Genomic DNA, 13857 nt, shown 5'->3' on the forward strand with positions numbered 1-13857 from the left:
TCCCCCTGTAAACAACGGTCACGACAGGGTGAAGAGTAAGGAACTACTGTATACAAAATGTCAAAGTGCCAGATGAAGGAATAAGCTGGCTTGGGCTTGCTGGTTGCCCCCTCATCTTTTGTGGCACAGTGCGGGCAAATTTGGGCTAGAAGAAAGCTTAAGCTCCCTTGATGAAGCCACTTGATATTCTTTTTAAAAAGTGAGCTACACATATCCAACTCCTTTCCCCCAAGAAGCCAACTCATCTGCGCCCAGGTAAATTCCAGGCACAATTCTAGGGACCCCGCAGGATCTCCGGGGTGGGAATTTTGACTGTTTGCCTCCTGGATCAGAAAGTCCAACTGGGTTTCCAGTGGAGAGAGACCTCCTGACGAGGCCTGGTGGGGCGCCGTGAGGGGCCGCGGCAGACTGGCCCTTGGGCTCAGCAGCCCTCGGCCGCCCGGGGTGGCAGCGGCGTCGAGAACTCGGCGGCAGAGGCTGAGGCGCCTGGACGGGGCGGGCCGAGGAGCGCTGGCAGCGACCACCCCCGCCGGGGGAAAGGCTTGGGGCGGAGGAGGAGGGGGAGAGATGGGGGCAGGCACCGCGGGAGCTGCTCGTGGCCCCGAAGGAGGACGGGCTCCCGGGAGGAGGAGGAGGAGGAACCGCCGCCGCCGCCGCCGCCGCCGCCACCTGCGCCGCAAGGGAGGCCGGGAGGAGCGGCAGGCTGGTGCCGTCTAGGGCGCGGGAGAGGCGCGCGCCATGGGCTCTCTGGCGCTCCTCTTCCGAGGCACCTTCGCGCACTCCAGCCGCTCCTCGCCCCTCGACATTCTCGCCGGCCACCTGCTGGGCGTCGACCAGAGCGGCAAGGTGAGGCGGCGGCGGGGCGGCGGGGCGGCGGGCGGGCGGGCGGGCGCCCGGGGGATGCCGGCTGGCGCCTGGTCCGGCACGTGGGCGGCCGCGGGACGAGGGGGGCGAGGGGCTTCGAGGAGAAGGAGCGGCGGGGGAAACCCCCAGCGCGCCAGGTGCCCGGCCCGCGAGGAGGTGCAGCTGGGGGTCCCGGTGCTCCGAGGGTTATGTAAGCGGAAGGCGCGGCTGGGCGGGAAGAAAGCGGGGCCGCTGGCGGGGGCAGCCGGACCGGAGGAAAGGCCCGCGAAGAGAGAGGCTGCCGGCCGGCGCCCCCCGGGGCAGGACCGAGGGCTTCCTTCGGAGTAGACGTGCTTCGGGGCCAGGAAAGCGAAGAGTGCTGGACAGGGACTCGGACTCGGGACTTTGTCCGGGACAGCCCCAACTCGCTTTCCAGTTTCCGGGTGCTTCTTCGGCTCTGAGAACACCCCCAGGAAAGTGGGGGGAGGAAGAGGGCAGCGTGGAAGAAGCCCATCCGCAAGATGCCAGCGTCTTAAAATGGTCTTCAGGAAGCTCTTGGTAGGGTTATGACTAGTACAATGCCAGTCGATGACGCCAAGTGCAAAAAGAGCAGCGGTGATGCCCCGCTCTGCTTCCACAGTGCTGGGAAGCGTCTCAGGCGCAATATGAAGTCGTAAGCCTTTTGAGAGATTGTTTTAAAGGCAGCGAATATAAAGCACCAAAACAAAAGTGTCACAGAAATTATGAACCGTTTACTGCTGCTCTCTGATCATGTATCATTACATACTAACACAGATTAGAAACCATACTAAATAAATATGCCTGGAAAACAGCGAAGCACTTGCAAGTCTTTTTCCATCCTGATTTTGTATACATATATTTCAAGTACTTAACAGCTTGTGTTGATGGAGTTGAATAGAAGATTGTTGTGCATGTAGTTTATTATGGGTTTTTCTGGGTGATGTTAGATATACATCTGGGAACATGTCTTTGAGATATTCACATAATTTTGTAGGCTTCGGTAATTTTAGTAATATAAAAGCAGAGGTGGCATGCAATATATTTTTACACACATCTTTTTCTTGTGAAAGTTTGAAATGTAAAATTATGGCCTCTATGATACTAATTTTCTGTGATAAAAATTGACTTTATCCTTACAGTATCTCCAGATAATCACATTGTTTCTGTAAGCTGCTTCCTGTAAAGATGAGAATTAACTGAGATGATTCATCGGCAGATCCTTTTATAAATAGCTTTCAGAACATATGGCCTCAAAACTGGCTTTAAAACCCCCCACCCCCTGGAATCTTTGTTACAAAAGACATTGTTTCAAGGAGCCTTTTCAGTATCTCTTGGGGGGATTTGTGTCCTCATCTCTCTTTCTTTGATTCTAACATATTGTCCTATCCTAAGTAGTACAGTGGTACTCGGGTTACAGACGCTTCAGGTTACAGACTCCGCTAACCCAGAAACAGTACCTCGGGTTAAGAACTTTGCTTCAGGATGAGAATACAAATTGTGCAGTGGCGGCGCGGCGGCAGCAGGAGACCCCATTAGCTAAAGTGGTGCTTCAGGTTAAGAACAGTTTCAGGTTAAGAACGGACCTCCAGAACAAATTAAGTTCATAACCAGAGGTACCACTGTACATGACTTCTATGCTTAATGCTATTTTATTGCATATATAAAATGCTGCAGAAAGCCATTTCACGCATACCTTTTCACAGGTTCTCTAAATACTGTTAAGATGTTTCCTCTTTCATTGGCCAACCTCCAACAACAATTTTTGCTCAACCATTAGACACACAAAGCTTCTGGGTTCTGCTGCTTTGACCATCTGGCCTTATATATTTTTAGAGCCAGCAAACTCTTGTCCAGTTAATATTCATTTAACAAGAGATATAATTAATATATGTTCCACATTCATGGATAAGTATTCCTTTAAAAGCTTAATGGAGTGTATTATTGTGCATTTCCACACAGTTTCAAATGATTGCAGTGACTAATAAATGGATGCTTGGCATAGCAACGATACCTACTTTTGCAGCTCTGACTGTACATGTTATTTAATACAGTTCGTTTCTTCCTTACGACATGACCACATATTCTATTTCTGCCACAATTCATATAATTGTAAAGATTGCTTTGCAAAGCTTGCTTTACATACTCTGGTCTAATTTGCATGTGGCACTAAGCCATGGCTTGTTTTCTGACAAGTCATGGTGCGGTGTTAACTTATGAAATGTGGCTTGTTTTAGCTGTAATAATGATGATAATAATAATTTATTATTTGTACCCCACCCATCTAGCTGGGTTTCCCCAGCGACTCTGAGCGGCTTTCAACAAAGATGAAAAAATACTGTATTTTCCCGTCTATAAGACGTTCCCACGTATTTTAGGGGACTCGGATTTAAGAAAATGGGGGAAGATCTATCCATGTATAAGATGCCCCCAAATACTGGACATTATTTTTAGGGGAAAACCTAGTCTTATACACAGAAAAATACGGTACATTAAATAAATAAATAAATAAATAAATAAATAAATAATAATAATAATAATAATAATAATAATATATTTGTACCCCGCCCATCTGGCAGGGTTTCCCCAGCCACTCTGGGTGGCTTCCACAGAAACAAAAAATACACTAAAATATCACACATTAAAAACGTCTCTGAACAGGGCTGCCTTAAGATGTCAGGTAGTTGTTTATTGCTTTGACATCTGATGGGAGGGTGTTCCACAGGGCAGGCGCCACTACCGAGAAGGCCCTCTGCCTGGTTCCCTGTAACCTCATTTCTCGCAGTAGGGCTTTAAAGGTCAACACCAGCACTTTGAATTGTGCATTAAAACATCAGTCATTAAAAACTTCCCTAAACAGGGCTGCCTTCAGATGTATTCTAAACATCAGATAGTTGTTTATCTCTTTGACATCTGATGGGAGGGCGTTCCTCAGGGCGGGGGCCACTACTGAGAAGGCCCTCTGTCTGGTTCCCTGTAACCTCACTTCTCGCAGTGAGGGAACCACCAGAACGCCCTCAGTGTTGGATCTCAGTGTCCAGGCAGAATGATGGGGGTAGAGACACTCCTACAGGTATACTGGGCCGAGGCTGTTTAGGACTTTAAAGGTCAACACCAACACTTTGAATTGTGCTCAGAAACGTACTGGGAGCCAATGTAGGTCTTTCAAGACCGGTGTTATTTGATCTTGGCAGCCACTCCCAATCACCAGTCTGGCTGCTGCATTTTGGATTAGTTGTAGTTTCTGGGTCACCTTCAAAAGTAGCCCCATGCAGAGCACGTTGTAATAGTCCAAGCGGCAGATAACTAGAGCGTGCACCACTCTGGTAAGACAGTCTGCGAGCAGGGAGGGTCTCAGCCTGCGTACCAGATGGAGCTGATAAACAGCTGGCCTGGACACAGAATTAACCTGTTCCTCCATGGACAGCTGTGAGTCCAAAATGACTCCCAGGCTGTGCACCTGCTCCTTCAGGGGCACAGTTGCCCCATTCAGGACCAGGGAGTCCCCCCCACATGCCCGCCCCTTGCCCCCAAAAAGAGTACTTCTGTCTTGTCAGGATTCAACCTCAATCCGTTAGCCACCTCAGACACTCACACAGGACCTTCACCTCCTTCACTGGTTCCAATTTGAAAGAGAGGTAGAGCTGGGTATCATCTGCATACTGATGAACACCCAGCCCAATCCCCCTGACGATCTCTCCCAGTGGCTTCATGTAGAAATTAAAAAGCAATGGGGAGAGGACGGAACCCTGAGGCACCCCACAAGTGAGAGCCCAGGGGTCTGAACACTCATCCCCCACCACCACTTTTTGAACACGGCCCAGGAGGAAGGAGCGAAACCACTGTATGACAGTGCCCCCAGCTCCCAGCCCCTCTAGACGGTCCAGAATGATGTTATGGTCGACGGTGTCAAAAGCTGCTGAGAGATCCAGCAGGACTAGGAAACAGCTCTCACCTTTGTCCCTAGCCGGCCGGAGATCATCAACCAGCGCGACCAAGGCAGTTTCAGTCCCATGATGAGGCCTGAATCCCGACTGGAAGGGATCCAAATGGTCCGCTTCTTCCAGGCGTGCCTGGAGTTGTTCAGCAACCACTCGCTCAATCACCTTGCCCAAGAATGGAAGATTTGAGACTGGGCGATAGTTGGCCATCGTGGCCGCATCTAAAGATGGTTTTTTAAGAAGCGGATTAATAACCGCCTCTTTCAGCGGGCCTGGGAATGCTCCCTCATGGAGGGAAGCATTCACCACCCCGCAGAGCCCATCGTCCAGCCCTTCCTGGCTAGCTTTTATAAGCCAGGATGGGCAAGGATCAAGGAGACAGGTGGCTGGTTTCACTCGTCCAAGCAGCCTGTCCACATCCTCGGAGGTAACAGATTGGAATTGATTCCATGCAACTCGACCAGATAGGGCTCTAGCACTCTCCCGCCCCGGCAATGCCCCCACGGTGGAGTCTACCTCTTTCCGAATCTGAGCAACTTTATCAGCAAAAAAACTTTGCAAAATCGTTGCAGGAGATCAAGGGTTCTTTACCAGGCCCTGATGGCAAAGCAGGTTCCATTAAATTGTGAACCACCTGAAAGAGTCTCCTGCTGCTATTTTCTGCAGATGCAATAGAGGCAGTGAAGAAAGTCTTCTTCTCCGTCGCTATCGCCACTTGGTAGGCTTGACGTTTAGTTCTAAGCTGTGACCGGTCCGATTCAGAATGAGTTTTCCGCCACTGGCGCTCCAGCCGTCTCAGCAATTGTTTCATCGCCCTCAGCTCCAGGGATAAGCACGGGGCTGTCTGGGCTTCATGCAATCGGAGAGGGCACTTTTGAGCCAGACAGTCAATAGCCCTGGTTAACTCCGCATTCCAGTGGGCCACCAGGGAATCAGCTGAAAGGCCATCAACATGGGATGAAACATCTCCTACCACTCTCTGGAAACCATTTGGATCCATTAAGTGGGGGGGGGGGCACGGACCATCTGAATTGGTCCCACCTCCCTGAAGAGGGGAAGGGTTGTGGAGAAGTCCAGATGCACCAGGAAGTGATCTGACCATGGCACTTCTTTTGTTTCACTTTTACTTAGTGTCAGATCACCCACATCCATAGAGGTGAACACCAGGTCTAAGGCATGTCCACGACTATGACTTGGGCCAAACTTATTCAGGGACAGCCCCATGGAGGCCATGCTTTCCACGAGCGGCCCCTTGTAAGGTTGTGTTGGCATGGATGTTAAAATCCCCTAGGACAACCAAACTAGGTGTCTTCAGGAGAACATCTGCCATGACCTGAAGCAGCTCAGGCAGGGAATCCTTGGGGAGCTTGGTATACCAAAAGGAATCCTGTACTGCCCCTATTGCCCAACTTCCAGAACATGCACTCAGAGAACTGGGTCTTCCCAATAGAACGCCTGGTGCAAACTAATGACTTCCTAAAAATCACTGCAACCCCCCTCCCCGCCCACAAGGCCTGGGTTGCTGTGTGCAAGAGAAACCTGGTGGACAAGCAGCGGCAAGGACAGACCCATCTGCTTCATCCAACCAAGTGTCTGTTACACATGCCAGGTCAAGTCCTCCATCCACAATCAAGTCATGGATGGCAGTGGTCTTATGAATCATTGACCTGGCATTGCACAGCAGCACCTTCAGCTCATGTGGGTATCCCTGTCGCGAAATTCCTTGTGGCGCTTTCAGCAGAAACGCTAAGAGTCCCAGGTTTTTCCCAGTGCAGTCTTTTAATGTGAGGTATATACAGGTATTTACAAAAGAGACAGTCCATACAGAGTACTTACAAACGAATACTCTCCACCACAGCACCACCACACTACAGCACAACCACCACTGCAACCACACCCACTGTTAAACAGGCTTTTCTTTTTTAAACAGGTGATAGCCAATCACATTAATCACACTCCTGCTGAGTCACTCTGACTCAGCACTTCACAGAGTATTGCATCATCCTGTTGAAGCCTGCAGACTTATTCAGTATCCTCCGAATCCCAACAATCCCTTGTTGATTCCAGTATCCTTCCAGTCAAGACCAGACCTGGAGGCAGGGATAGTCCTCAAACAACGACTAAGCCTGCTTCCTTGGTAATGACATGGTCTGGACTTAGCGTAACTCCTCTTCCTATCTGTGATCACTGGGATTGGGTGTCCCAGAGCATTCCCCCACCACCACCACCATGGAACCTGCCTCAGCCATTCTGTTGGTTGGGCCCACTCCCTGGCAGCCCTGACCCCCTCTCCTTAAGAACCAAATACAAACTTTATAAAACAACAAAAAACAAAAAAGTACATAGTTATGTTAAAAATTGAACAAACATTGGGGCCGTCAGCACCCACAGCTGGCAGGAATCTCTGCGGTCCCTCCGGAGCCTCTTTTGTAGGGCAAGGTGAGCCTGGACCCCGCCCCCCAGGCCAGATGGAAAGGGCCTTCCAGGGAGGGGCCGTCAGCACTCACAGCCGTCAGGAATCCGGCTATGGTTTGGTGTTGTCTCTGAACCCAAAAGCCTTGCTTAAACATGCTTTGTTGGGCTGCACCCCTCCACATGCTCACTAAGCTACACAAGGAAGAAGCAGCTGAAAAATGAAACCAAGCTTTGGGGAAACAAGCCATGCCTCAAGCCATGCCTTGTGATTCCAGAGTGGCCGGAGGCTTCTTAAATTCTGCCTTCCAGGGAGCCACATGTACTGCTTAATGCGTTGAATGACAAACTAAGTTCCTAACAGCTGTTTTATTTCGATTGCTGCAATTTCTTGCCCCACCAAATGGGAAATGTTTGTGTATGTGTGGCCTGTAGAAGGGAGGAATTGAAATGCAAGCACCTAAAGCTGACCTTGGGGGGCCTGGAAGGCATAAAAGTGCCAAAAAACCCAACTTCCTCCCTCAGGTTTGTTGTATTCAGGGATAAAAATATATCTGTATTCCTAAAACATAAAATTTTATGTTTTTTATTTTTTGTATTTTAGGTTTTATATTCTTTTTTCTTTTTCTTTTTTACGTTTCATTCTTTTCCCTTTATTATCGTTATGTTTATGTATGGAAAATAATAAATATTATTGTGGAAAAAAATGAAAAATTAAAAAATTAAAAAATATGCCCAATCAAAGCTAAATAAAAATAAAAATAAAATATATCTGTATTCCCCACCCCACACTATTGGATTGAATCCAATGCTGGTTCAACTAATAGTAGGCCTATTGAAATTAATGGGCATGTGTAACTTAGGCCGTTCATTCCAGTGGATCTACTCTGAGTAGAACTCAGTTGGCAGCAACTCACTGTGCTTCGCCTGGGCGGCTCTTATGGTGATCTTTGTACAATACAAGAACAGCTTGTATCATTCTCAGTAAACTTACTGATCATTTGGCTGCCTTTTAATCAGTAGCAAGCAAGTATTTCAGAGAACTGCAGAAATGCAAATGCACACATAGACAAATACACGGGCCGTATATTATGGTTTAACTTCAAACATTATCTTACCAACTTTGCTGATAAGCAGTGAGTGTCCCCTGGAGACTTGGCAAAGTTTTGAGAAGTGATGGAGCGCCTTTTGATGGCTGCTCGGGTTTTAAGGTGGCATGTTTTGTGTACAGATGACTCCTGATAAAGTACTAAGTACAACCGGGTAGAATATTTTACAGTAAATCACTTACTTTAGTACTCTCCATTGGCAGATCTAAGGAGATGCTTTGGCAGAGATACAAATGTGTGAATAAAAAAAGGGCAATCAAATAATATTGAACATGCATGTGTGAACTGACCCCTGCTTCATCATCCTCACTGGATTAAAAGGTAAAGGTAAAGGGACCCCTGACCATTAGGTCCAGTCATGGACGACTCTGGGGTTGCAATGTTCATCTCGCTTTATTGGCCGAGGGAGCCGGCGTACAGCTTCTGGGTCATGTGACCAGCATGACTAAACCGCTTCTGGCGAACCAGAGCAACACATGGAAACACAGTTTACCGCTGGAGTGGTACCTATTTATCTACTTGCACTTTGACATGCTTTCGAACTGCTGAGTTGGCAGGAGCAGGGACCGAGCAACGGGAGTTCACCCCATCGCGGGGATTTGAACCACCTACCTTCCGATCGGCAAGCCCTAGGCTCAGTGGTTTAGACCACAGCGCCACCCGCGTCCCTTCCTCACCGGAATAGTGTTGACCGATTGGGGTGGCCTACAAAAGAAGCAGAACATCTGAACCAGATGATAGCCTAACCTTTTACAACTTGTTCTTAATAACTGTTCTTCCCTCTTTGCTTTTTAAATATTTTCTTTCTTCTTAAAGTGACATTTATATGATATGATTTATAAGATTTCATTGCTACTCCTGAAAGAAACTATTTAAAGTTGCCTTGTTATGAATACTGTATAGGCAGCTCTTCTTCCATGACAACAAGCCTGCTTTCCACATTTCCCATCTGGTGTAGCATGCTTGTCTTTCCTTCACTTATTCTCATTTTCTACTTTGTGTTCAGTAAGTGGTATTAGTCATTCTCCTCCCAGCTTCACTCCAGCATTTCTGTGACATTTTTAAATTGCTCATTAGAAGATCTGTGTTATAAAGCATATACATCTGTTATATAATGGTGTAGTGTGCATGCATGTGCCAAAGCATGATAATAATGATAATAATAATAATAGTTGTTTGTTACCTTGAATGAACTGTTACTAGATAATTTTACAGATTACATTTATTATTTCCAGCAGCAAATATTTACAACTGAGTACCAGCGGGTGGTAGGGATGCGGGTGGCGCTGTGGGTAAAACCTCAGCGCCTAGGACTTGCCGATCGTATGGTCGGCGGTTCGAATCCCCGCGGCGGGGTGAGCTCCCGTCGTTCGGTCCCAGCTCCTGCCCACCTAGCAGTTCGAAAGCACCCCTAAGTGCAAGTAGATAAATAGGGACCGCTTTATAGCGGGAAGGTAAACGGCGTTTCCGTGTGCTGCGCTGGTGCTGGCTCACCAGCTGCAGCTTGGTCACGCTGGCCACGTGACCCGGAAGTGTCTCCGGACAGTGCTGGCCCCCGGCCTCTTAAGCGAGATGGGCGCGCAACCCCAGAGTCGGTCACGACTGGCCCGTACGGGCAGGGGTACCTTTACCTTTACCTTTTACCAGCGGGTGGTGCTGTCTAAACCACAGAGCCTAGGGCTGGCTGATCAGAAGGTCGGCAGTTCGAATCCCCGCGACAGGGTGAGCTCCCGTTGCTCGGTCCCTGCCCCTGCCCACCTAGCCGTTCAAAAGCACGTCAAAGTGCAAGTGTGTTAGAGTTAGGGTTGGGCAGGTGTGTTATGCCACCTATGCCTGAGTTTAATTGTTTTCTCCCTAACATATGCTGAAACTGATTTAGCAGGTTTAGACATACAGATATTGTCACATTAGCATATATTGGTCAACCTAAACCCGCCTACCAGATCATTTTTAAACTAGACAAAGGACCCAACATTGTTTGCTATAGTTCCCCATATAGCTTAGAAACCAACCCATATTCCCAAGAGGAAAAGGTCAAGGGTAGATTTTTGAAACTTTTAAGTGTATGTGTGTAGCCTCTACTTGGACAGTAGGATCACAAATAATATGATTCAATTGATATATTTGTAAGCAAGTAAGATACAGATTAGGGACGTGGGTGGAGCTGTGGTCTAAACCACTGAGCCTAGGGCTTGCCGATCAGAAGGTCGGTGTTTGAATCCTCGCGATGGGGTGAGCTCCCATTGCTCAGTCCCTGCTCCTGCCAACCTAGCAGTTCAAAAGCACGTCAAAGTGCAAGTAGATAAATAGGTACTGCTCCGGCGGGAAGGTAAACGGCGTTTCTGTGCGCTGCTCTGGTTCGCCAGAAGTGGCTTAGTCATGCTGGCCACATGACCCGGAAGCTGTACGCTGGCTCCCTCGGCCAGTAAAGCGAGATGAGCGCCGCAACCCCAGAGTCGGCCACGACTGGACCTAATGGTCAGGGGTCCCTTTACCTTTACTTTTTAAAACAACAAATATTTGAAGGACACATTTGCAGTGGCAGAGTGTAAGCTAATGCTGCCTAGCGCAGGCAAGTGGGGCACACCCCCAGGGGCGCAGGGTGCAGAGGCAGCCTGCTGCGACTCACGTTGCAAAGCACACCCGGGGCGAGCACACCGCAGCTTCTCTCCACCCCCAGGTCAGGCTCGAAACGAGATATATATTCTGCTTAATGTTCAAATGTATTCTCAGTGGTTTACAGAATATAAAAACCAATTGCACTACATTGTTAAAATACAGAATAATTAAAAACACACCATAAATTAAGATATAAACTCCATGATTAAGATATACAATAAAATAATCCTATTTAAGCCGCACTGCAATTAAAACAGGAGACACAGTTCAAGAGCCACAGATTTGGTGTTACCTGGCACTTAAGCACAGCACACCTCCACTCAAATACAGTGTAAACCCAATGCTGGCAGAGCAAAAGTCAAATGATTGGGCACATGGTATGAGGTTATATTTCTTAGGCCTCCTGTCACAAACACTTAGAGCTCATAAGGGGGACCTCTGGCAATGGGATACAATGGAGAAAGAGCGCCTTGTACAACAAAGCACAAGGAGCGAGCAATAGACTCCACTCCAGCAACTGGGGGTGCCAAGACAGAGCACCTTGAGCAGGTACTGTCTCACTGTATGATTCGTGTGTCTTGTCATAACTGTGTTGCTCTCAGATTCTCCACACACAGCAGACAGCAATGTCGTCCAAATGAAAGGGAGGCACCCATCCCCACTTGCAGCTAATGTCTCCATCAGCAAAAGCCAGATCATCCACTCCAACCATTGCAACTGCTAGCCACTCGTGCACACTTTTGCCTTGCAAGGTTCGCAGCCCAGATGCAGTAAGCAGGAGAAACTGTTACCATACACAGAGCCTTTCACTGTAGCCCTCCAGGGGAGGAGGAATGTGAGTACACTCATAGTCACTGTATCTCTCCCCCTCCATACCAGTGGTGCTAGTGGAGAGCTCTAGCACAACACTCAGATTTCATCAGCCCTTCTTTTTCATTTCCTCACAAACACCTACTTAGACTCCAGAGCCATATGGTGCCAGCTGCTGCCTATTGCTGATTGCTTTCTCTGTCTCTCACCATGCTCTCCATAGTCCGCTTTCCTACAGGTTAAGGATCCAGGTTAAGGATCTCTGTAGGCCTTGAGGGAAGCCCACTCCTTAAGCACAAGCACTGACCACGATGCTCCTGGCTGTTCCTGCATGGGACTATTGACTTGTTTGCTCCATGCGGACTCCTTGCACACTTTGTGACAGTACCATATTGGCCCGAATATAAGCCACACCTGAATATAAGCCGCACCTTTAAAATTCAAAAGGGAAAAAGAAAAAAAGACAATACCCGAATATAAGCCGCTCCCTTAAAATTCCGAAGACACTCCCACCTGTTCCGTTTCACCATATGTCTGTTTCAGCAGCGATATCGTAAAAGCCAATGTTTTAAAGGTCTCTAAGCTTTCAGCACCTGCACTTGTCCTCCGCATTGGCTTTGGTCTTGCTACATTTGGGGCCTTTCCTCTTGTCTAGTGAAGGATTGTTCCCTGAGATTGATCAGGAACATATATTGTTATTCCAGACCAGGGTTCCTGCTGACCATTTATGATGCTTTCTGTGCTACTAGCATTTATAATTGAAGGTTGGGTTGAAGGCAGAGGGAACGGACTTCTGGTGTTTTCCGCCATGGTGAACAGCAGCTCCTACAATAGTGGATGCCCGCTGTACAGCTAATTAAGGATAATTTGAGAGTAATTATCCTTGCAAGCCCCCTCCCAGGGTCGGGGGTGGGTGGGTGAGCTCCCACTCACAGATCATTTGATATCTGCCTCTTATTCCGACGGAATGCAGGGGGCAGGGACGCTGAGTGCATAGCACTGCATGTATCAGAAACTCTTCAACCGTGTGTGGAGATCCTTCTGTTATCTTAAGATGGGTTTGAATTTGGACTTAAGAAACAGGCGTGTTTTAGACGAAAGAGACAAGATAACCTGCTAAATGAATCAGCCACTGAGTGGCACGGTTTTGATCTGGAAAGTATTTTTGACATAATTGGATTGGAATGTAAGTGAAGGGGAGCCTTTGTTCTCTCTCTACATTGCTGTTTTATGATTCGGCAAACCTTCACTGAAGAAGAATTAATTACTAATTGAATCTAAACAAAATAAAAAAATTCCTTCCAGTAGCACCTTAAAGACCAACTAAGTTAGTTATTGGTATACCAAGGATTTTTTTTATTTTGTTTTGACTATGGCAGACCAACACGGCTACCTATCTGTAATGGAATCTAATTATCGATGGATTATGACTATTAATAGAATGTAAGAGGGAATTAACAAGAACTTCATAATTTTTTATGGATTATTTGAATGAATAGACTGTGTGAAAATGTTGTGCGAATTGGTGGCATTACCTTCTAAAGAGGGCACTAACCACAAGGGCCATCGAGTCCAACCCCCTGCCAAGCAGGAAACACCATCAGAGCACTCCTGACATATGGTTGTCAAGCCTCTGCTTAAAGACCTCCAAAGAAGGAGACTCCACCACACTCCTTGGCAGCAAATTCCACTGTCGAACAGCTCTTACTGTCAGGAAGTTCTCCCTAATGTTTAGGTGGAATCTTCTTTCTTGTAGTTTGGAACCATTGCTCCGTGTCCGCTTCTCTGGAGCAGCAGAAAACAACCTTTCTCCCTCCTCTATGTGACATCCTTTTATATATTTGAACATGGCTATCATATCACCCCTTAACCTCCTCTTCTCCAGGCTAAACATGCCCAGCTCCCTTAGCCGTTCTTCGTAAGGCATCGTTTCCAGGCCTTTGACCATTTTGGTTGGCCTCCTCTGGACACGTTCCAGTTTGTCAGTGTCCTTCTTGGTTGATTCAAAGCACCGCGCCACTCACCCCACGTCGCTCCGGATTCCTGATACTGTGTCTCCCCGCGAGTAGGGGAAGGTGCCAGCCGAATCCCAAGTTCACAGGCTT

The 13857-nt window shown here is 47.9% G+C and overlaps 1 protein-coding gene across 1 annotated transcript in view; it reads left to right on the plus strand.

Annotated features, from left to right (window-relative positions):
* The first annotated feature begins 634 nt into the window (after positions 1-634).
* The window catches only part of GDA (guanine deaminase), a 51510-nt gene continuing 38287 nt past the window's right edge, over positions 635-13857 (plus strand). The window contains exon 1 of the mRNA XM_079996117.1: positions 635-846. Coding sequence (XP_079852243.1) covers positions 739-846 — 108 coding nt within the window. The 5' untranslated portion in view covers positions 635-738. The remainder of the gene's footprint in view (positions 847-13857) is intronic.

The sequence above is a fragment of the Podarcis cretensis genome, assembly GCF_951804945.1.
Source record: "Podarcis cretensis genome assembly, chromosome: 11".
NCBI lineage: Eukaryota > Metazoa > Chordata > Lepidosauria > Squamata > Lacertidae > Podarcis > Podarcis cretensis.